This window comes from Lytechinus pictus, chromosome 7 (genome assembly GCF_037042905.1).
Source record: "Lytechinus pictus isolate F3 Inbred chromosome 7, Lp3.0, whole genome shotgun sequence".
In the NCBI taxonomy this organism is placed as follows: Eukaryota; Metazoa; Echinodermata; class Echinoidea; order Temnopleuroida; family Toxopneustidae; genus Lytechinus; species Lytechinus pictus.
Window position 1 is genome coordinate 17,597,817 of NC_087251.1, and position 26,166 is coordinate 17,623,982.

General features: G+C 33.7%; 1 protein-coding gene across 1 annotated transcript; it reads left to right on the top strand.

Annotated features, from left to right (window-relative positions):
- Positions 1-4,418: 4,418 nt before the first annotated feature.
- Positions 4,419-25,897, top strand: LOC129265436 (opsin-5-like). Its single transcript, XM_064101420.1, has 6 exons — positions 4,419-4,548; positions 10,729-10,892; positions 15,008-15,134; positions 16,769-16,865; positions 20,517-20,739; positions 25,064-25,897. The coding sequence occupies exons 1-6, from the start codon at positions 4,419-4,421 to the stop codon at positions 25,838-25,840; spliced, it is 1,518 nt and encodes a 505-aa protein (XP_063957490.1). The 3' UTR covers positions 25,841-25,897.
- The last annotated feature ends 269 nt before the right edge of the window (positions 25,898-26,166 follow it).

Genomic DNA, 26,166 nt, shown 5'->3' on the forward strand with positions numbered 1-26,166 from the left:
TATTACGTTTTTTGATAGACTGTAAAATTCCTCGTGTAATCCATGGATTTCTGATTTCATATTTACGCTTCTTGCTTTGAACAAGTGGTATATTTTTATCATAGACTTAGTAATAAGTGAATTTATCAATAAACAATTTATAAGCAACATTTGCATCATTTTCTTCCAAAACGTCATTCCAATTCTCATTGGTTAAATCTTCAATCAAAGCTGAAATAGTATTTATATTTTTTTTCCTGTATGTTTTTCTAATCTTTTCTTTATTTACACTAACATCATATTCTGAAGAAATAAAAAAATATTGGCAAATGATCCGTAATATCATAAGTAAAAACTCCACTATTGTTATCATTGCTAAAAGAATTTGTAAATATATTATCGATCACTGTTGCTGACGTGGACGTTATTCTAATAGGTATGTTGATGCAAGGATGAAAAGCATATGAGGAAAGTATATTGAGAAATATGTTTGCATTATTATTGCTATTATGATTCCTTACTTTATTAGAGTTATTATAAGATGGTTTGTTATATAAAATATCTGATAAATCAATATTAAAGTCACCCATTATATAGATTTGTTTATTTTCACGTGATATCGTATCAAGTTCTTTATCAAAATTATCGATAAAATTGCCGATGTTGTTATTAGGGGGTCTGTATAATGTTCCTACTATTATATTTTTACCAAATTTGTTTTCTACTTCAATAAAGAGAGTTTCTATGTCATTAATGTAAATGTCTGATCTTACTTTGTGTTGTAGTTTTGAGTTGATATACATTGCCACACCTCCTCCTCTGCCTCTTCTTCTATCAATATGTACCATGCGATAATTAGGTATATTGTATATGTCTGGGGAATGTGAACTCAGCCAAGTTTCAGAAATACCAATAATTGAAAATGAAAACGTGTTTAAGGAATTTAAAAATGTTTCTTCAGAGTCAAAATTTCTATTAATACTTCTTGAATTAAAATGTACAAGACTGAGATTATTGCACAGTATATCATCATTGTGAAATAACTTATTGACGTTATCATTTGATTCAAAAGCTGATACAAATTCTTGGGAGGTATAATAACTGCAATTTCGAATATCATTCCTGTTATTTATTTGGTCTATTTCATCTAAATTAGAGGTCATTTAAAAAAGTAGGTGACACATGTAAGAACCAAGCGTGAGGGAAATCCCCCATAATATACATTATGGGGGATTTTGATATTGATATTTCTAAATGTGCTTATAAATGCAGTGTTTGTTTTTTACAGGTATTAGATTCATCACAACTCTTACAATTAAGTGATTATAGACCAATATCTGTACTCCCATTTTTTCCCCCAAAATTCTTGAGAAAATTGTTTATAATCGTCTAGAAATCTTTTAACGAAACATGCAAGATTTAATTCTTGCCAGTATGGTTTTAGAAAAAAAATGTATTCACTGAAATGACTCTTGTTGATTTACATAATTATCTAATATGTTCATTGGATAAGAAATTGCATACTGTGAGTTTATTTTTAGATTTAAGCAAAGCCTTTGATTCATTGATCATACAATTATGTTAAAAAAGCTAAAAATATATGGCATACGAGGTACAGTACTGGAATGGTTTGAACATTATTTAAAGAATCGAACTCAGATAACCTTTTACAATGGTGTTTTATCAGACCCAAGAAAGTCAAGTATGGTGGGCCTCAGGGCTCAATTTTAGGACCGTTGTTATTCTTTATTGTATATAAATGATTTGATTAATTGTTCTAATAAACTGAAATTTATTCTTTTTGCTGATGACACCAATATTTTATTTAGTAATGCAAATTTTAATGACTTAAAGAAAACTATGAACGATGAATAGCAATATGTCTCACAATGATTTAATTGTAATAAGTTATCACTCAACACATTGAAGTCCAGTTTCATTTACTTTTAATAGTTAAAAGCGAAAATTTAAGTACAGATGACCTATCCATCAAAATGAATAATGTCACCATAAAACGTGTGCAATCTGCAAATTTCCTAGGGGTTGTTATTGACTAAAATTTTAACATGGAGTGAACATGGTGAAAGAACATTATACGAATCATATCATGTAGAATATCAAGGAATATTGGTGTCATCAGCAAACTGCACCATTTCTTGCCACAGTATATTTTTATTTTACTTTACAACTCGATGATTTTGCCTTATTTAATGTATTGTAACACTGTCTGGGCGAACACATATACCACTAGACTCCTTGGATTGTTGAAATTGCACAAGAAGATTGTTAGAATATGTTGCTTTACTGATTTTAATGCTCCCTCAAAACCACTTTAAAAACTGTATCCTGAAAAGGATATTTCAAAGCTGCAGAGAACTCAAAACTCTGCAGTCCGTCTAGTTTCCCTCACGAAAAAACACAACCATATAACACCTCCTCTGAAACAATAGCACTGGCTCCCCATTAAATTTCGTATACAAATTACAATGTTACTCCTAACATTCAAATCTCTTCACGGACATGCTCCAAAATATCTCTCTGAACTGATCCAGTCATACACTCCCAGTAATTCCCTTCGTTCTGCAAATCAAAATTTCTTAACGGTTAAAAAAGCAACGACTAAACTTTTTGGTGATCATGGTGATAGGTCCTTTCAAGCTCTGCCCCACGTCTTTGGAATACTTTTCCAGCTTCCCTTCGTTGTATCCCAAATATCACATCGTTTAGATCAAATTTAAAGACGCATCTCATGAACAAAGCATATTCAACATAGCCCCATTTACAGTGTCCGTGATATATATATTCTTTTAAATATGATTTCTAATTCTCTTCTGTTTGTATATTTCTTGTGTTCTACATTGTAAAGCGCTTTGATATTGATTTCATGAAAAGCGCTATATAAGACTTAGTTATTATTATTTTTGTTATTTCCTAAATGTATATCAGTTGATCAATATTGTATCGCATAAATGTTTTTTAAACATAATCAAAATAAAGTGCCGTATAATCTTGCCTCTATGATCAAACGTAAAATGTTAAATACACAGTTATAACACTAGAAATCCTGAAAATTATAACGTTGAAGAATGTAAAAATACAGCATCTTCATTTTCTTTTAAATTCAAAGGACCTTGTATTTGGAATTCTCTTCCCCGTAACATCAAACGGATTTCATATTTAAATTCCTTTAAATCTAAGCTGAAAAACTTTCTTTTCAACCATTCAACATTTTAATTTGATTTTTCTCATCATATTTCCTTATTATTATATGTTTATTTTATTAGTACAAGTCTTGAATTTTAAATTTTACTGTCCATAGGGACTGCCTCGACAGAACCTTTGCTTTGTTCTTTTGCAGCTTCCCATTTCATGTTCATTTTTATGCAAGTACTGTAAATAGCCTTGTTCATTCTTAGCCTTTAAAAAAAATAATCTTACTTGCCATTTTTTACGTATCTTTGTATCTTTTTTTTTTCTTTTTGTGTTTTTGTTATTTTTACACGCTCAATGTATTTTACTGGACTTGAATAAATCAATAAATGGATGAATGAAAAAATATGATTTATGAAAAAAAACCTGTGTATATTCACCTGCAAAATTATTAAAAACTTATTACGTCGTTATACGTACATAAGTATGCAAACTATGGATCAATTTCTAGAATAACGTTCTTCCTGGGGAATGATAACCGATGAATATATTAAGTTTAAAATAGATTCATCAACAACTCTGCCAAGAAACCAATAATTTTACCAATTTTTTAAACACATGTGATCGACTATGGGCATTTCATTGCAGTTCCTTATCCTTTGGAACTCCAAAATATTTAACACTTTTTACCATTTGAATATCTGTTTCACGAATGCGTTAGTCTATAAACTCGACACAATTGGCAAGACATATACACTCTAAGATCCAGATAACAGAGTGTGGATTATAATCTAGAAATTACTAGAATAAATCTAAAATATGGTAATACAAAAAAAATCAATTTAAAATGCATCATCCAAATCTCCCCCCCCACACTCTCTCTTTCGGACTTCCTCTCTTTTCATCGTTTATAGCCACTTTCTTCTTTACAGATATGTATATGGCTTCTGCATGGGTGTAGTTCATCAATATCTTAGACCATGAAGCCATTTCTAAAAGTAGCACAGTCGTATATGCATATATTAATCTATTATTTGAAACCTAGCAACAAAGTCTGATGCATAGATAAATCGCGAATGATTGTTATCTCCTCGTACATTTGTTCTTTCTGACATCTATAGTGATATTATTCACAGCACCGTTGGCAATGGAACACTAGTCAAGTGAATACTCCTCATGAGAAGTAGTTTTATAATTATGTCGCAGTGAGTGCAGGTAGATCGCGATCTTCTGAAGATAGGTACAGTATTCTTAGTAAATAGCCATTAAACGGAAGGACGCGGTGCAAGATGGACTTAGATACCGAACGGTGGACAAACGACACTCCATGGACTCGTAAAACATTATCAGATGACCCCTATACATCAGTTCTTTCTCACAAAGGAGATATTTGTGCAGGTGTTTATTTGGTGTTTATTTGTAAGTAGTTATTTACCATTAGTAAGTGAATATGGTATTGCTCTTTGGTATTTTTATATATTGTAAAGATCATTTCGCTTGAATTCTTCAACATTTTATCGGTTTTACTTTCATGTTAATAAGTAATCTAGTTATATTCAAATATTTTCTAATACTATAGAAGTCAAACACATTCCATTCATTTTTTACCATAGAAATTGATGTACATATACATATATGTATATTAAAACGTTTAATCTTAATTTTGAATTGTACAATGAATTTCCTTAGAGAGAAAAACATAACCGAATGAATGAATATTCATGTAACTTTTCTTACAATTCTTCTTATACATTACATTACCTTATGAGTTGTATACAATTTTTTGTTTGTTTGTTTTGTTTATTTATTTGTTAGAGATGAAATATATATATATCTTGAAGAGTCAGTTCTATATTCAAAATTAAGATTTAACGTTTTAAAATGTACCCTTAAATTTATGAAATCTTATCGCCCCAAATTTACATATCTTTCTGTTTGTGTTTTAATGCTTATAATTGGTATCTATATAGGCTTTGACATTGCTCTTTTGACTTCATATTTTACTGTTACGATACTGCAGCAAAAAACAATTTAGATTAATTCTGAATTTGATTCTTTTTTTATTACAGGAAATAGACCACAAGGTAATAAAATAATAAGTTGTCTTGCATATATTGAAGAGTCAGTGCTAAGTAATCCTAATGATATACATATCCAAGTTGGCTGACAAATCCTTTGATTAAAGTCCAAAATGCTGGCGATGGATGATTGGAGTCACTGTAACTAGTTGAAATGTCCGAAGGCGAACTTGACGAAACAATCGATTTCAGCAATCCATGGGTTGTTTATAATATATTCTCTCAAACAGGTTGATGATCTTGATGAGAACTGAGAATTCCTCTTTCAAAATAACTGCAAACAGTTTGTTGATGGTGTGGAAATAATTTCCACAGAAGTTAATTCTGTATTTCACATAAAAGTGAACAATGCTCTGACATGAAAACTAGCGTGAAACTCTGAGTTCTGATCTGATATAATGATGTCCATGTAGAAACTGCCAGCTTATATATATAAATTTCCACTCTTCTGGAAGCTTCTCGTATTCTCCATCTTTCTAGAGCAATCCTAATTTCTAGAAGACTCTTGAATGACTTCAGTGAAATTAACAATGTAAACAACATATAGCTTATCCTATTGTCCTTTTCCCCAGCTGGCAAACATTACACTACCTCATTAAATATGCGTGTACATAGCAATGCTTAACTAACTGACATTCTGGAATATTCTTATTGTACAATGAACTTCCCTAGAGAGAAAAAAATAACTATTAAATGAATGAATATTCATGTATTTTTTTTACAATTCTTCTTATACATTACATTACCTTATAAGCTGTATACAGTTTTTTGGTTTGTTTGTTTTGTTTATTTATTTGTTAGAGATGAAATTTGTAAAATTCGTCAATAGGACATGTACAAATTGAAACAGAACGTTGTCGTTATCCCACAGAAAAGCTCGTGGATTCCGCCTGCTCGTCAACAGTCTATCATGCCCCATCTCTTTTTATTTATAGAGATTGGCTGGTTTCTCTCTCTCTCGAGTCTTTCTTGACCTTGTATACACATAATGTTGATAGCTCTATGGTTGATGAGCTTTACCCCCCTAAGCATCTGAGCCCATATGATCGAGAGATATTTAACACGGCTTTTAAGTTTTTTAAGTCGGGTTTAAGTCAGATTGGTGGCCAGCACATGTCAAAAATAGGCCTACAGGACGCCATGAGAGGGAGATCCACTTTCTTTAAAAAAAAATACCGACAAGCAAAGTAAATAGGAATAAATGACAGAGTCTAATATAATCTCATTTTCAACTTTGTTCACACAATTGTATTGTATTCTTAAAGTGGGCCGATGGGGGGCACCTCCTGGATTTTCCACTAATGATGTCGCTTTCTCCGTACGATCATAATGACCACGCGTTATCATCGGTTACAAGGACGATAATTAGGGCGATACTGTTTCCGGACTGAACAGGTAACCCTGTCCGGAAACCCTGATCCGTATTTTCTTCAGATTTTCCCTAATAAATGTCAAAGCAAGGACGATTTAATTTTCCTAATAACATTACCAATAGGGGAGTCTCTAAACCATTGTATAATGATCATTATAATTAGCCTAAAAGTATATATATAATTAAATATATATAATTATATATATATATATATATATATATATATATATGTGTATATATAGATGATATATATATATAGATGGACTGAAGAACATGAAGCTTACAATGACTTGTGTAGGCCTACAGGAGGCCCTCCTACTCAGAAAATTGAAGTTGAAACAGCAAGTTGTATCCTAGCTAGTCTTGGGTGAAGACCCATTTATTGATCAAAAATTCAATCAAGTTATGCACATGCAGACTGGAAGGTCATATAGTCGGTTAATAATATTGAATACGTTCATGGCATATGAGCCTGGTTATTTCTGGGAACACAGACCAGAAATAAATTTTTAAATGTGTGGTAATTGATCTTTTGAAAGCTGAAGCTTAATTGTATTCATTTTTTTTTTATTATTGTATTTTTGTAATATGAATTAATTGTTAATATCTAATTTTTATGTTTTAAAAACAAGAATTCTAGAATGCTTTAATTCAAGCCTTGTTTACTTCAACAAAATATAAAGGATCCGCGCTTCAAACCTTTTTTTCCATTGTTGCCTGATTATGAGATTATGATTCTTTCCTAATATGTATTCTAATTTGCAATATCAATACACTTTGGTTAATGTGAATATTCATTTTATCGTGGTAAATAACAAGAAGGCAAAATCCCAACTTGAAATGAATATAAATTAACTATTCTCAATATTAATGGCTAGTCACTACAGGGGCGGATCCAGCCTTCGCCAATAAGGGGCGATTTTTTTTTTCAGCCATATTTTCCCCGATCGGCCGCTCGAAGTTGATTTTTGTTTGTTTCTTTGAAGGGGTAGTCCTAATAGTCACTTCTTCGCTTTATTCTTATAAATCAATATAAATATATAATAATCTTATAATCCTCATTTAAATAGTGCGAGCGAGAAGCGCGAGCTTTTTTTAATGTATTTTGTCCTAAAATTTGAACATTCTGGGCAATGTTTGTGATCCTGAACAAGATGTGCATATATGCAACTAAATAATAGTGCGAGCGCGAAAAACGAGCAGAAATTTTTAATATACGTTTTGAACTGATCGAAAAGGTACCTGTTAACGTGGTTAAGGGCTGCTTGCAGTTAGCCAGGAAGGCGTTACACATTTCAACAATTACAGAAGCCCGAGCTAAATTTTTTTGACAGTTCTACCTAAAGAATGGAAATTCTAAGCACTTTTTGTAATTGTGAACAGGATAGATATATGACTAAAGAAATGATGCGAGCGAGAAGCGCGAGCAAAAAAATTCGTGATTTAGACCTAAAAACAGAACACTCTATTCATGTTTTGTAAATCATGAAAAGGATGATTAATTGGGGATCATCCTACATTGGTAATGCGAGCGCAAAGCGCGAGCAGAAAATTTTAGATATTCTGATCTGAGCCTGGATAATGATTTAAATAGAAAACAAGCTTAATAAACATGCGCGCGTTTCAGATTTAGACCTAGAATCTAGGCATTCTAAATACATCTTTATCATGAAAATAAATAAAGCGATTGCGAAGCGCGAGCTTGAAATATTTGATATTTCGATCTGAAAAAGGGTCAATTTAAGCTTTATATTTCAAGAACTATGTAGGAAAATTGTAAGGTGGATATGGATCGCATTAAGAGCTGATATTTTTCATGATTATTACTTTGAGTTTTGATATAGGACCGAGACATCCTAAGGACATTATTTCATCATATGAAAATGATGACCGCGAGATGAAACTTGCCGATATTCCATTCAGAAAAGGGGACAATTTAATTATTAGATTAATATCTCATTTACTAATCTAATAAGCCTAATGAGAGCGCGAAATCTTTTAATATTATGCCTTGAAAACTGGACATTTTAAGAACTTTTGTAATTATGAATAGGATGCATGAGTTAATATATTTTTAACAATTAATTCGAGCGCAAATCGCGAGCTGCAAATTTTTGATAATTAATCTGTCATGAAATGACGATTTTAAGTAGTTTGTTATAATATTAATATTGAGACATACATAACTCACCAATCAAAATGCGAGCGTGCAGCGCTAGCTGATACGTTCTGACAATCAGACCTGAATAGGGATATTTTGAGAACTTTATGGAATACACGAAAATAATAGGTTCCTGACAAATAAAATTTTGCGAGCGCGCAGCGCGAGCATAAAATGTTAATATTCAGACCATAAACTGACATTTTGACGGAGCACTTTTGAAAAATCAATTTGTAAATCAAATAAAAATAATGAAAGTTCAATATCCGAGCTGAAATATGTTTTGTATATTGTCTAGCTCCATATTGAGCAAGATATGTTAATCACCTAACAGGCAATGCGAGCGCGAAGCGGGAGCGAAAATTTTATATAGTGATATGAATTTTTTTTTCTATTTTCCGAGTCTTCCCCTCATGTTATTATATTCATTCGTGTTCTTCCTCTTTTTTTTCTCCTCTCTTTTCTCTTTTTTTTCTTTCTTTCCCCTTTTTTCTTTTTGGTAATAATAATGCATATTAACTAGGCGTTATTCAAGCACTTTTTGAAACCATGAACAAGAATGGGTATCTAACTAAAACAAATAATGAAAATTAGAATCATGAAAAGAGTAATTTGTGCATATTGACTTTAACACTTGAATTTTAAGCCTCATCTTATTGAACAGATAATTTGTTTATCTCAATCAACAGCCATTGGGAGCGCAAAGCGGGAGCGAAATTTTTTATTTTTAGGTCCTATATAATGACCTGAACGATTTGTCTTAGTGACTAATATTGTTGGGAGCCATCAGTGGCTGGATAAGAAATTTTCGAAATATGAAGAGTGAAAAAAAGCTATTTTGGAGCACTTTACAGCATGAGTAGGACGCTTATGATAGCATTTATTATACCCCCAGCACCTTGGTGCCGCCACCTGAATATTCCATAATTAATATGGGATATTATGAGTGTATAATGGCTTTGGATTATGCTATAGAAATAAATGCTTTAATTGCATATTGAAATTACCAATATTTCTTAAAGATAACTTGAAAATGTGATGAATTTTACATTATTTCATTTCGTGATCAAATAAATTTCGAATAACAGGTAGGTATATATACAAAAGATATGTACTGTATATCTTTTGTATATATATATAAGGTTATACCTCAAACCGTCTAAAAAAAGCACCCGAGTCTGACAAACAATAAATATTATGAGAGACGTAACTCCAAAAAGTGTTTTTTTCCATCTCACATAAATTTTGAGGGACATAAAAGTATAGGCACTTCTGATCGTAGAGTATTACCTGCGAATATTTGTTGGACAACCCTACTGGAAAGAACATAGTCCTACAGTGTGTGCCACAGTGTGTTCACAGTGTGGATCACCTTCAGTGTGACTCACAATATATTCACATAGTCGACTATGTGAATACACTGTGAACAGTCACACTGTCGAGGTGTCCACAGTGTGACAATACACTTACACCGTTGAATTTGAGCATTTTAACAGTGTGAATAATATTTTCACATAATCCACTACGTGGACACACTGACTGTGATCACACTGTGTTCTTTCCAGCAGAGAAAAGGGGCACATTTCCCCTATGACCCTCCCCGCCCCGCCCTCCGAATCCGCAACTGGAAAAGGTATGAGGCTAAAAAAAGATGCATTGTTTGTGAAAATCTCACTTCGTCACTTTACACCATTTTTTTATTTTCATCGTTTTTCCTTGAGCAGATTTAACATTTCTCCACGAAAAACTATGGCACATTTGTTATTCATTTATTCATTTTGTACCAAAAAAAAAACAGGTCTGCGTATGTATGCAATACCCGCCCATTGCCTCCGATTACGCCTATATTTGCCAATGCATATAATTAGTATTCATAGTTTATAAAATACATTTGTCTTGGGGATGTTAAATTTCCAGCTGTGCAGAGCTCAGTTCATCTTTATTGACCAATTTAATAAGTTTATTTTATCTCTCTTTATTCTTTTCAGCCCTGATAGCTTGTATCGGCAATGTTTCAGTCATTGTGATCTCGCTACGGAAACGTGATAAATTAAAACCAATTGACCTGTTGACCATCAACCTCGCTGTAGCAGACTTTCTCATCTCTGTTGCCTCGTATCCATTACCAACGATATCAGCTTTTAGACACAAGGTCAGTTATTAAATTCACCTTTTGTCATTGTCCGTTGCCATTAGTCACACTCAGGTGGGGTGGTGTATTATTTTAAGGGGAATTCTGCTATGGTATCTTAAGAAATAGTGATAATGCTTGATGCTCATTAACATTTTTAATCCATAAGCGTAATCAATACCTTTAAATTACACATTTTTAGGACTAATTGATTATTATTGTATGAAATCTGAAAGGTTTAACTTTTCAAGATGAAGGTCGATGTACAATTTCTTCCTCGTACATATCGTACTGAAATAAGTTGCAGTGGACATATTGCTCGAGGAGTGATATCATGAATCGAATTTTATGTTGAAATTGGTCAATAGAGTCAAGCTAAACCATTTCATCCAGATTATAATGGGGTGATTTAATGTCCATTTGCTTGTAAAATTTTACTTGTAGCCTACAACCATAAACACTTAGTTATAAACATTCCTTAATATTGATCGGAATATTTGTAGTTTCATATAATAAAAAGCAAAAGGTAAAAATGGTTTGTGACATTCACTTCTTCGGGACAAAAAAATATGTGCTACCCACAAAATTATATCCATTTATTTTTCGTCCGATTTTGATTTTTTTCACAGTGTTTACTTTAATCTTATTGAAAGTGTGTGTGTGTGTGTGTGTGTATATGCTCGTTATCGAGGGCAAAGGTAGGGTTTGTATATCCCGTTTTTGTCTCGCCTGCATATAGCAATTCGCTTTTCCGACGGTGGCGTCGTCAACATTGAAATCCTAACGAAGATTAAGTTTCTGAAATGTCATCATAACTTAGAAAGTATATATGGACCTACTTTATGAAATTTTGACATAAGGCACTGACGTAAATCCGATCCGAGCAGTGGGGGATGGGAGCAATTATAATGACTTGAAAATTCAAACCCATACCAAGGGCTACATATATACATAACCGTGTACATAATACTGCCATCTTCCAGTCAAAGGCCTATAACGATTTTTTTATGGCTCTATTGCAGTGGAGTTTTTGTAATATAAAGTAATGAATTACAGCTAATATCAATATACGAGCGAGCGAAGTGAGAAAACATTTTTTTAGTTGGAATACAGAATGATGACCAAAATCGTCTTTCAAGGGGTGGTGTGTAATTGTTGGAGAAATCAGCGAATGGGCGTGGTGAACAAGTCTGGCTTAGAAATGTTGATCAGTCAGTTGTTTAAAATGAAATGCATTTACAAAGGATGATAAGGTAAATAAAGAACAAGTAAGAATTGAACAGTCTATTTTGTTCAATGAATCACTTGCTCCCTGGTTTAAGGTGAGATGAGAATTTAAAAAAAAAATGGGATCATGATTATCGAGACTAAGCAGCGGCGTGATGAGCCAAACATTTTTAGGGTGCCAGATATGGCTTATCGGGCAAAATATATATATGGGTTTTTTAAAGTTTTTTTAAGTGAGCGGAGCGAGTACAAATTTCGATATTTTTATTTGAAAAATCCAATACAGATTTTGACATAATATTCAGAAAATAATATGTTTCACCCTTTGAAACTATTTCCCCCTTTCCTTTTATCTTTTTTTTTTTTTTTTTTTTGGGGGGGGGGGGTCGTGAAAAATTGGGAAGGAGAGGGCAAGCGCCACTAGCACACCCCCTCCATATGTAAGCCACTGGGACTAAAGATGCCTTATGAAATGATTATAGGCCATCACAGGCCAAAATATAAACTTAAAAAACCCGTAGAAATAGCACGATGTAAATTAAAAGGAAAATATTTCAGAAAGGAAAGGTTTTGAATATTGCATGGGAGATGATGCAACATCCAGCATTTTGAGCAAACTTCATATTTAAAATATTAATTAGTTGTGGAATTAATGTGATTTAAAGTCTGCTATGAACGGATGAGATTGTAAAGTCTGTGGGAAATAGGCATATTGCTTTCCTTACTTGCCTTCTATAATTTCTATAGTTTCTAAAATTTGGTCAATGTCACCTATCATTGATTTGGTCAATGTCATAAATAACTCATCGTACACTTAACCTGAAGTAAAGGGTATGCCTATAGTTGTTAGTACAAATCATCTCCCGCTTCCATAAAAATGCTAGGATATGACCCCCCCCCCCCGCAACATTCACGCCAGTGTATTCAAAAGATGAATTACTGGTTTTTGTCAAAGTTATAACCATATTTAACAGTCACAGACGGGCATGGTGGCTCAGTGGTAGAGCATCCGCCTCATGAACAGGATGTCGTGGGTTCGATCCCCGGCCGAGTCATACCAAAGACTTATAAAAATGGGACCTTCTGTCTTCTTACTTGGAGCTCAGCATTTAGATTTGAGAAGGGTAATAAATAAATAACATATTATGTTATGCAGGGCCCGCTGGAGGAGCAGTCTTATGATTGAAGTGGCTACCCTGGGTAAATAAAACGTTATTATTATTTAAAAAACTCATAAATTGACGTATTATAACCATACTCTCATGATACAGCGGAGATAACCTAAAACTCATAAATTGACGTATTATAACCATACTCTCATGATACAGCGGAGATAACCTAAGCAATAAGCAAAATGTAGGGATTTGTCATGCCCAAAATCTTGTAAGATTAGATTCGAACGTAGCGACCGCGCGAGAAATTTTGCATTCTTTTGGCACTTTGACTGCATTTAAAGATGAACCAATGCATTCATTTGATGATAAAAAAATATCGTTTCTGTCTTGAAAAGTGGGGGGGGGGGGGGGGATTGTACATTGTACATGCATGCCATCCCCCTTTCCAAAAAGTTTGGGGGTATACCCCCTCCACCATACCCCGGGGATGTACGCTGTAAAAACGCTGTTTAAAATTAAGCCCGTAACTCTAACAACTACTGTTTAAACTTGTTAACAAGTTGTTTAAGAAATGTAAACAATTACAAAAAAGTTTAAACAACTTGTTGTTAGAGTGACAGGCTTAAACAATGTGCATTTTTTACTGTGTACGCCAGTGACATAAGGCTAGTCAATACTGAACATCCTGTCTGAGTTTCTGGTGTGCGTATCATTAACATTTTTTTCTCTCAAGTTGTCAGATCTGACATCTTTCCTTGAATCCGGGGAGTGTTTCATCAACATTTTCATCCGACAAGTTGTCAGATCTGACATCTTGCTCTGATGTTGATTGGCTGAGAGGTACTGTTACTATGGTAACTGTCGGATAAAATGGGACTTGTCGGATAAAACGTCCGACAAGTCCTTTCATGAAACGCTCCCCTGATTGGCTGAGAAGCACCATAATAATGCGGTAACTGTCGGATAAAATGGGACTTGTCGGATAAAACGTCCGACAATTCCTTTCATGAAATGCTCCCCCGTTCACATGACCAAGTTCAAATGTCATTTAGCGTCAGTAAACTTACCAAACTGGTGAATCAACATCAAAATCTTTACCAAGAATAAGTTTTTGAAATGTCATCATAAGTTTACAAGAAAATAGATCTGGTTCATAAAAAAAAAGAATATAAGAGTAATCAAGTATCACTGAACATCCTGCGCGAGTTTCAAGTTATATGATCAATGTCAAAGGTCATTTAGGGTCAATGAATATAGTATTTTGTTCATTATGAATGGCGTTTTTGTTGTTGTAAATAATCATTCAATGTCTGTTGTTTTCAAAGTCAACACTGCTGCTATATTGAACAGTTGAGACTGCCATAGATGCGTTCCATTGTTTTTTTCATTATTAATTCAATTTCATCCAAATATTTAGTTTATTAGACATTGAGCCAGTAAAGCACTTTGAATGTATCAAAAGATTATTCAAAATGAAATAGTTGAAATGTTATTGTGGTACAGATTTTTTTTCTTCAAATTTTAAATTGAACCATGTAAAAACACTAACACGTCCATCATTGCCCATTATGGTACATGCATACCCCTATTTCTATTGTTTTTTTTTTTTTTTTTTTTTGGGGGGGGGTCTAATTTAACAAAAGACATAAGAATATAATAATGTATTCACAACATTAAGAAAATTAATTTATTTTAACATCCATTTTAAAACGGAACAGTGTATCAACCTGCGGTAATAGTAAGTAAATTTGGATGTCTCTCTTTTGCACCCTCCCCATTTCTTTATACTTGCAGTGGTCATTCGGAAGGAATGGGTGTATCTGGTATGGCTTTTCGGGATTCCTATTTGCAGTGGCAAGCATGGCCACGTTGACGGCAATTGCTCTCTTCAGATATTTAAAGCTGTGCAGAGAAAATGTCGGTAAGAACTAAATTGATGACCACCGTGACACCCCCCTTTTTGGGGGTTGTCAAATCTGCAACGTGAGAAGTAATCTGTGACTTTCAAAATATATAACTTTTATGGAAATATATAAAATAATGAGAAAGGGTGTTACATAATACGATTTTAAAGGCGAATTCTTAGATTAGTATCTAATTAGTAAAACAATTAACCCCCTATAAGCTCTATCATTATGTAATAATTATAATACACGTACACGGGCAACTCCAGGATAATTTGATTGGGAGCAAATGAATCAAAGATCAATTATACAGTTATACGACTAAGAGAGAGAGCTGCAAGAAAAAAATTATTTGCGATCAGTTGCAAATTTCTGATGCAAATTTCAAATATACAATTGATATGTAGCTAAAGCAAATTGATTTTCGCAAATTTGCAATTAATTGCTAGACTTATAATTATTTTTAATCCAAACTGACTTGCAATTGATTGCAGGTTTTTCTATCAAATCCCCTTCTGCTAACATGTCTAATACTCTTCTTTCTTATCCTCTTTTTGTTCTCTCTTCTTTTTGAAAAATTATCAGCCTATCCACCCCGTGGTACCTTTTTTTATTTGATACAAACAAAATAAACCCAATCCTTTTTGTAACGCAAATTACAAACGAGGAATAACCGAGACTCAGATAATTCACTTATAATGCAGATGGAGAGAAACGTTTTTGCATATTTTTCCAATTATTTTTAACAACAAGCCAATGTAACCCCATATCACAATAATCCAGTGTAGAGCACTTCTAATTCATTAAATCAATAGGCACAGGCGCAGATACATCATGTTTTAATGATATTTAAAGCAATAGACTTAGTGTGATTCGTGACTTTGTTGCAAAATAAGTTGAGACGATCAAAGCTGAAATTATTCCCATTGCAGTAAACAAATAATGAATGTTTATGAGTGCAAAATTGCACGGTTGATGACGTCATTGCAAAATGGGCTGAATGAACGATATCAAAGAATCAATCAAATCACAAGGATCTATCTAGGTGTCATATAAAATACAATGACAAATATTGTACCCACTATAATAATATATTCCAAGGCAACTGATAATGACTGCAGATTTCATAAATTCTCATTGTCATGTTATTGATTTAGAGAGTTAGAAGGATCAATCCAGACCACTGGCAGATTGTGGCTTAGGTGAACACAAAATTGTAATTCTATCATGGAGAAAATTTTCGAACACCAACCAGATTAAAGTAATGCATAGTTATCAAATATTTATTTGTTGTTTGTATGTCACAATTTATAGTCTGCAAACAAGTATCCCATGCATTTCAGCATTCTAAAACGAATATCTTTGAAGTAAAAATTATAAAAATATCATTATTCGGAACTGATAAAGAGGGGCACAGGGGGAACGTGTCCCTAAAAATCAAATCATGCCCCTTTTTTTTTTGAAAATTTTAAAGGGAAATTTGTTGTTGTTTTATTTTTTCAGCTTTCTTGTGTCATATATTTTGTTAAAGCTAGTCAAGTATTGATATTCATCATCACAACAATGCAAATAAATCAACGTCATATATGTATTCTTAAAGGTTGGTTATTTAATGTCTCTTTTTAAATGATCTCTTTAAATCTATCTCCAGATCAGTATAATTCGCGACCATTTGTCATTAAAGTGATCATCGCTATTTGGGCCTTCTCTTTATTTGTTACAACCCCTCCTCTCTGTGGCTGGAGCAGGTTAGTATCTTCACTTTTCTTTTGGGGCGTATCAAAGTCGACAACAGGGGCGGATCCAGGCAAGGGTTTAGATCCCGACTGGATGGGGGATATATTCCCTAATATTTCAATGGGATGGGCTGTGTTATCACCCCTCTTAATTTACTTTAAGGTCGAACATCATAAAATTTATAATGAATCATCACAAGTATGATCATGATGATAAGGAGTGGGTACAAGATGATAATGATCATTATTATGGTAGCATTGACTGTCGTATATACGCATGATGACCATCTTTTTTTTTGGAATGTTATGTTATTGTTATTGAATGAAACCATTCCTTTCAGAAATTTCATAATTATAGAAGCAGATCATGGATGGAAAGAGAATAAAGTCCAGAATGATGTCAAATAACATGTTCATGATTCTGTATTATATGATATTAACTTTCAAAAATTAACCCCTCCCCCAAAACCAAGCGAAAAGTGTGTGCCTAGCTTATTTTATCTACCTCTACGAGTGTGCCCCATTTATTTTACTACCCTTTTGAAAGTGAACTCATCTTTTTTTAATAGGGTTTATGATATAAAATAAGTGGAGGACATATTAAGAAAGAAATGAGAATTAAAATTGAAAATAGTGTATAAAACGGAAATAATCATTACAATAAAAATTGCTCATTTCATGTAAATTTATCAAATATTTCAGCTCGCTCTTCGCGCTCGCATTATTGATATAGTTATTACATTGAAGAGTATAGATTCTAGTAATTCGTTTGTAGGAATTTTTAGAAGTATACATTAATGCCGAATTCAGTGCCGGCGGCACCATGCACAGGGGGTAACCACCCCTATGAGTAGGGCCTAGTGATAAAGGGGAGAAAGAAGAAGAAAAATAATATATATATATATAATATTTACCTACTTTAAACACGCAACACTCACCCACACACACCCTAACTCACGGACACTTCCACTTTAAAACCTGAGCGGCAGACTGAATCAGACATACACGGTTATTACGGGGTAAACTAACAGTGATGTTTTTCTCTCTTGACAGTGATTCACGTTTATGTAACCACTCATTATTGACAATAATTGTATCTGTAGCCTTGACAGCATAGACGGGAGATGCGCGTATACAAGTTAACATCTGATATTTATCATCATCAGCAGCTGCAGCAGCAGCAGCAGGACGAAAAGAAAAGAGAGAGAAAAAAGTATGGTATTGCAAAAAAAAAGTCTATCGCAACTCTGATAGTGATCCTAAAAGTGCGCCATGATTATTCTACAGGATGGATTTGACGCTCTACGGTAGGCCTATATGTTACATTACTACTAACATAGATTAGATTTATATGGAAGCTTTAAATTGCCGCCCAGATGTAGAGATAATCATCTCGTTTATCACTTAGATAAAATGACCAGGGTCCCGTAACACAAATGTTAGCGTTTAATCGCTAAATGAAATGGCCTATCAGGTTCGCCGTTGCATGTGCAATTCTACATTCTTTCATTTATTTATTTTTTATTTATTTATTTATTCATTTATTTATTAAAATATAATCAGGTACAAAAAATTCAGCATAAAGCTGGGGTTTTTTCATCGATAACCTGATGAAAACAGAAATGCACGATTATAACAATAAACATCGAAGATATACATGTATGTAAATAAAATCATACTAAATCACTATCTAGGCAATGCAGCAACATAAATAAACTAATATATTTACATAAATTATAATAAGAAAATGAATAACATGATAATGTTCTCACAACCGAAAATACAGATGTAAAATACAAATTAAAGTAATGAAATAAACAGTGGCACAAAATGTATAAGATTGAACAAGCAATTAATTAAGAGGAATAGCACATGCTCATATTCGGCAAGAGTGCGTCTTTTCATCTGATCATCTCTCTCACGGGATGTAGACATAACGAGATCCTGGACCTTGTCATCTGATCCTCTCTCCACAGGGTGTAGACATGACGAGATCCGAGATCTTGTCATCTGATCATCTCTCCCACAGGATGTAGACATGAGGATATCCAAGATCTTGTCATCTGATCATCCCTCCAACAGGATATAGACAAGGCGAGATCCAAGATCTTGTTATCTAATTATCTCTCCCACAGGGTGTAGACATGGCGAGATCCGAGATCTTGTCATCTGATCTTCTCTCCCACAAGATAAAGACATGGCCAGATCCAAGATCTTGTTATCTGATCATCTCTCCCACAGGATGTAGACTTGACGAAATCCAAGATACTGTCATCTGATCATCTTTTCCGATAATTAAGGATTGTAGACATAACGAGATGATAATCATTCTATTCACATTTCGGTTCACCTTTTAAGCATAATATCAGATTATATAACATGTACAAACAGCTTATACCGTGTGAGTAAAAAAAAAACACATGATACCTCACAAACCCCCATTTCAGGAAAAGGAATGTCATGAACACATAATTATTATATTTGGCCTGAATACGTTCTCCCAAATAATTTGATACCACACGCCTGTAATATGTGTTAACGCTTGGATGGTCAGGAGGTATTCTTTGCAGTGATGTAAATTTTGACTTGCGCCAAAGTAAGGCATGACTGCAATGAATGAATCCAGATGTCATAATCCTACAAGGGTTGCATTGAAATCCATTTCAAAACACCTTTTCAATAGTTTACATTATAATTGTTTGATTAACACTTTTTACTATCGATTCTCAAGTTAATTTAATTGAAAAGGGATTTGTAAATATGTTTATGACATCGGTGACATCTTGATTCATTCATTGCAGTAATTGCTTATTTTGGCGCAAGTCAAAATTTACATCTCTGCAAGGAATACCTATACTGATTATCCAAGCGTTAACCCATATCACATAAATATGGATTTAAATTGATTGGGAGAAGATAATGATTATGCGTTCACAACATATTTTTTTCCTTAAAATGGGGATTTGTTGCTTAGGTGTCAAGTTTTTTCTCTCTTTACTCACACTACACGGTACATTACAAAAAGTAAGATCGAAAGTAATTAACAGATTGCTGTTTTGAAATTCAAAACGTTTATTTAAAATTCAATTGTATAATGGTATACTGTGTACAGACGCATATAGATGTGTTTCATTGTCACGAAGAAGAAAAGGAATATGTGGTCGCCTAACAAACTGACATTTGTTTTTCTTCTGGCAGAAGCCACGACAGATTCATATGGTATATAGCAATAATCAGCAGTATGTGTAAAAGGATATTAATAACAATATATGTATACACCTAAAACCCACGACACAATCTAAAAACAATTCATTCAAATTTGAATAAATATCTATTCAGAGGGCAATTTGTTAGAATTTTTATAAGAAATAACAGATGTTTGTCTATAAAGTCTATTTGTTTAAAATAATTTTGGTAGAAATTAAATCAAGTACCCTCGCCTATTGGAAAGGGTATCTATCTAAATTCATGTAGATTGTTTTTTAAGTTCACAGGACAGGTATATAGGCCGAGAATCGTGTCCTTTTGTATCCAGTAAATATTGAAATACTATGAGCCCTTGTTACTGGAAACTGAATGAATAAGATTATGCGGTATGCATGATAATTCCTTAAATGTAATGAACTATTATTCCCTTTCTTTTACTCTACCTCACATCATCAGCTACGTTCCCGAGCCCTACCGCTTATCCTGCACGATAAACTTTGCTGACACGAGTTCGGCATCTCTATCGTATACCTATTTCACAATCATTGCCGTATTCCTCGCTCCCCTGGGCGTCATCGTAGCTTGTTACGTCGCCATAGCAAGGAAAATGATCCACCACAATAGGAGAATCAATGTCATACGTAATGCTGGAAGGATACTAGAAGTACGTCTACTGAAGGTGAGGTTGAAGGATAAGTGCCATGTTGTCTGATATAAGATGGTTCTTCTCTGATGATATAATACTGTGATTTAACCTTATTCGGTTTCTCGGGTAATGCTTTCTATCAATAAAGGGAGTTATTTCTTTTACATAAAAGGCGATGAGAATCGTAACTAACTATCTCTCTTCCTCTCTCCTCTCTTATCATTCTCACTCTGGACCATCGTTCTCTTCATTGAACTTTTTATATATCATGGATTAACATAAACAAAATCTCTTGCCTAATTCCTTATGAATTATTTCCTATATACATCTGGCTATGCTCATATTACAAGAAATGCTCGGAATATCCACATCACACGGCGCAATTATCTTTAAAAACAGCATATATAAAGGACCAGTGGTTTGGAACTGAATCCCTTCTCATATTCAGCGGAGCTCTAAATATTATGTTGTTGTTTTTATCTCTCGTTTGACCTCTTAAGGAGAAATAATGAAATTTGAAATAAAAATCCAGTTAAGGGTGATTCCATACGTGTCGTACGGGACATTTAGAGAACATTTGACAGTTTTTTTTAATAAGAAAAACAAAAAATATTCCAGTAACTAAAGGTGATCATCAAGTACTACCAGAGTGTTAGGAAAACCAAGACTTAACATGACTTGAATTCACATCCTGTATAATTCAGATTTAAAGTAGTAATGTGTCGTACGGACGCAGAAAAAGTGGCTTTTTTAGAAACCTCAAGTTTGTACTCTAAAGTCTGTGAGTTGGACAGATAATTTTCATAGAAACTGAACTCAAATTGATATTTAATTACCCAAGAACAAACAAATCTATGAAAGAAAGCAAAATAAACATTCATGAATAAATAAAGCAAATTACAATTTTCGAGAACATTGTGGCGTACGTGACACTCAAAATGTGTCGTACGGGACATCTCTAAATTGAAGCCAAACTTTCTTACTTTATGTCTCTTTGACTTCTTCATCACTTTATTTGGCTGATGATAATGATAATCCTATCAAACTAAAGACATTCATTATGTTAGAAACCGCTCTTGGCTGAATATTTCTGTCAATATATCAAAAACAAAATAATGTGTCGTACGGGACACTTGTGTGTCATACGGGACACTTGTGTGTTGAACAGGCACTTGCGTGTTGTACTGGACAGCCTGAATAAAACAATGAACTTTTTATCAATCAGAAGGGGAACATTGCCCCTAAATTCTTCCTTTTTAATGAAAAGCCTTTTAATAAGTAGTCATTCAGGACAATATAATTAAGTAACCTTTTTTTTACAATTTGAAAAAAGTAAGGAGTTTTAATACTGTATATAAAAAAATAAGTGATCATCAAGGGAAGTCCAAATAGATGATTGATATGTAAATATTTTTTTTACATCTTATAATAATTTCACATTAGAATGCAAAAGGAAGTCATCTTCCAGGCTTCCAGGTTTTCTTTTCATGCTCAATGACAAAGAAATTAACCTGCTCTGACCAGTGAAAATCACCAGTTTAGCTGAAGGGATTCACAAAAGAATACGCCTACATGACGTCAATTAAAATGGTTAGAATCACCTATTTCATGTTCTATGGAGATAAAAAAAAAAAAGAACTTTTTTAGTTCACTTTATGTCAAATCAATTACTCAAATTAAAATAGGCCTACTATTTATAGTTTCTGAATCAAAATCCTGCAATTAAATGCAGTATATATTGTGTGTCGTACGGGACATGTCCCGTACGACACACACTGTGTCTTTCGGGACAACTTTTAATAGGACAATTATTGAAAAATGAAAGGCAGTAATTAGATCCTTATGGGATAAATCGATCACCCATAGGTCAAAGATAGAGAAACTGATATTGTGAAATTGCATCATAAAAAATAAAATTGTAGGAAAAACTTTTGTATTTTCATGTGTCGTACGGGACATTGCCAAAAATAGGTTCGGAAAAATCAGGGCTGCCCCTATTATGGATCATGAAAATGTTGTAGATATTATTTGGAACCATCAATGATACATTTTTCCATTGACCTGCAATATTTTAAATCTTCTCTTGCTTTGCCAATGATCGTTTCAGGCAGTGTTTGTATACTTGACTATTTAATTAGCAAAATTATTGAAAATTGAAAAATCTATCGTGTCCCCCCATAAAACTATATCTGACTTCACTTTTTGTTAAAACTCATAATTTTCATAAAATTTAGGTATCATAGTAAAGTATTATAATACTTATGACTTTTTGAAAGCAAGTTGAAATTTATGATATTTTTGAAGTTCTAGTGTGGAATCGCCCTTAATCGGTGAAACATCGTTTATGATAAGTCCTTGTTTAAAGCATCCAACGAAAAAAAATCATCCAAACTACATTAAAGAAAAATAATTTTATATGGTATTTATTCCTACTTTAACAAATACTAAAGTCGATACACGTGACAGGGCCACAGGGATTGAAAAATTAGGAACGGAATTTATTTATTTTAGCTTAATAATGTCCTGTAAAAGGCATGCTTGGTAAATTTGAAGTATAATCCCAGAATTAGCTTATTTGTTTCTGGAAAAATAATTCTTGACAATTGGGGACTAACCATGTCGACATTGTAGCGTAACTGATCGATGAAAAGCCTCTTGATTTTTTGATAAATTATTGAAAACTAAATGGATAATTAGGCCTACTCAAGTGATGTTTTAACCACAATGACGGTGGCGTGAAATTTACATGCTGTCATGAATTTTGCACTTCTTACTGGCGAAATTTCGTTTATTTAGTATAACATTCAAGCAACAGATGAATATTTTATTTAGTATTAATACTTTTGTACCAATCGTGTACTTGCTTGCCACCCCAACCCTCCGTTATGACAGGCCGCTCATGCCTTTCCAGATCACTGCTGCTGATTTCGCAGATCGATCTACACAACGATTTGTTCATATAGCAAGGATTATATATTCGCACTTCAGCTTTTATTCATGGCCTTAGGGTTGTGCATATTAACCATTTTTACTTTATGTGGAGTTCGTATCATTGGTAAAAATACAGTTTTGTTTTACTTCTTATTATAGAAAAAAAACTTGCAGATCTCCTTCCAAATGAAAATAGATTACGATCTTTTCAGTCTATAAAAGCTGATTAAGGTTTCATATCATATGTTTTTGAGAATCATCACTATTGTCAGGTTTTACGTATTGAATATATTATAATATTTTCATCATCCGCTATCGAGTTGTTTTGATTCGGAAGAAAAGATCTTTGGTTCAAAGATATTTTTTCAAGGCTACCTCAGGATGTCCAGCAAAGGAATCTCATCTTTTTTTTTCTTTTAAGTCGTTACCATTGCTTGGTATCTTTGATTTGTAATCATTGTAATGATGATGATGATAATAATAATAATAATAACAATGATAATAATAATAATAATAATAATAACAATAACAATAATAACAATAACAATAATAACAATAACAATAATAGCAATAATAATAATAACAATAATAATAGGAAGAAGAAGACGCTTCGGAACGCAAAATGAGTATTTCGTTTTTTGTATTGAAAAGTAACGCATACAGCAGAATGTTAAACGGAATATGATAATGTAAAGATAACACTAACTTCATTCTATATGAACCTTCCAATAGTTGTTTAAACAGTTAAAGATCTCAAACAACGAAGGTATCGGGAACTTTTGATATTTAATTCTAAGTAAATTAAGCATGGTTATTTAAAGCTTTTAAACAACTACTCAAAGGTTCATACATTGAACAGCGTTGTATGAAATTTAAAAAGCGTTATACTGTATATAGTTATTGGCCCCTACGTATCAAAAAATATGACCGACCCTCAGCAGATTTGTTTTCATGAACCTGTGATACTTCAGAGGATAATCGAAATAATTTGCAGGAAGATTAAAAGTTTATTTGTTTAAATGTCAAAGCACAAGTCTCTGTACTATTTTCACTATGCATGTGAAAACTTGATCAATCCTGGTACATGCAATCGATATATAGAAGAAAATATATTCTTTGATAATTAAGAACAGGGGTGGCATCATGAGCTATCTTAATAAAGAGGGTAGGGGCGAGAAGCCGTGAGATGACCTAATATGTGTCGTCAAACTATTTTCATTTCAATGACAAGAGAGTTACACGATGCCGCCCCTGGTTAAACAAAATAAACGGGAATATTTGGGTTTGGGCCTACAACATGCCCCCTTCTTTTGTTGCTTAGCAAGTTTTCTTCATTATTTTAATGTTTGTATCATTCCACAGCTATTTCCTTTTCTCTAAATCCCCACCTAACTTCTCTCCCGCTCTCTCTCTTTCTATCATGCAGACTGCCTGTGCAATCACATCGGCTTACATATTATCTTGGACACCCTACACCATTATTGCCGTTTGGGTCACTTTCAGACCAGTTACTCAGATTCCAGCAGCATTTCGTATCCTGCCCGCCTTCTGCGCCAAAACCTCGTCCGTTTACAATCCCATCATCTACTGTATCTTCAACAAGTCTTTCCGCCAGGAAGTCAATTCCTTTGTGTGTTGTTGTGCCTGCCAGTGTTATAAAATAAGCGTAAATCTTGATATGAACAGCCACGCCCAACGCCAATTCCGACGAATAGAGTCCAAAAGAGGCAGAAACATCACTTCTAGGCAGCGACCTTTGATGATCTACTCCAGCCCGTCCAGGTGGCATCGTGACTTATATGAATTATGGAGAAAAAGAATTATCCTCGTTTTGAATTGTAATTGTAAAAACAATGATTCCGTGGAGAATATCAACGTCACCTTCAGGAGGGACAATGACATGGGGGAACTGAATATCTCGACGGCGGAAGTGCACTGTCTAGAACTGAACACGGCCATGACGCGAGGCAAACCAACAGTACTGCCTGTCTTGGACGAAGTGCCATCAGAAACAGCGCATTGTTCCTCTCACCTACCAGGCTCACTTGATGGTTCTCTCATACAATACCACCCTCAACCATGCCAACCGAGTACATCGACCCCCGCCGATGAGTTCTTAAACCCATCAGGTTTAGTTTCTCGGAATAGATGTGTCATCATGGTGAGACCAACCATTGAAGAGGAATTGTCTTCAGATTTTTGAAAATAGTACTAATGTCCAATGACATTTTTTTCTTATGAGGTGTACGTCAATGCATAGACATATTGGGTGTTGCAAGAACGTTGAGTTGCAATTGCAAATCAAATGGCAAATTTGTAGCTGATCCCGATCGATTGCAAGTAGCAATCAATCGCCAATTCGCGTTACTTAAGGCCCGGCACACTGGCCGGTGGGCACAAAGCGTATTCACAAAGGACCCAGCGGACGAGCAGAATTTCGGGGGTGGTTCCATTCGTTTTCTTCCGCTCCAGAAATGGACAAAATTCCAAAATTAGCGGGGGAAATGCGAAAAAAAAAACGAACGTGGT

What these genes read in the sequence shown, in the direction of transcription:
- LOC129265436 (XM_064101420.1), top strand. Translation starts at nt 4,419, where the DNA reads ATGGACTTAGATACCGAACGGTGGACAAACGACACTCCATGGACTCGT. An exon ending in TATCAGCTTTTAGACACAAG is followed by an intron (nt 10,893 to 15,007) that starts GTCAGTTATTAA and finishes TTATACTTGCAG; the next exon opens with TGGTCATTCGGAAGGAATGG. An exon ending in TAGAAGTACGTCTACTGAAG is followed by an intron (nt 20,740 to 25,063) that starts GTGAGGTTGAAG and finishes TCTATCATGCAG; the next exon opens with ACTGCCTGTGCAATCACATC.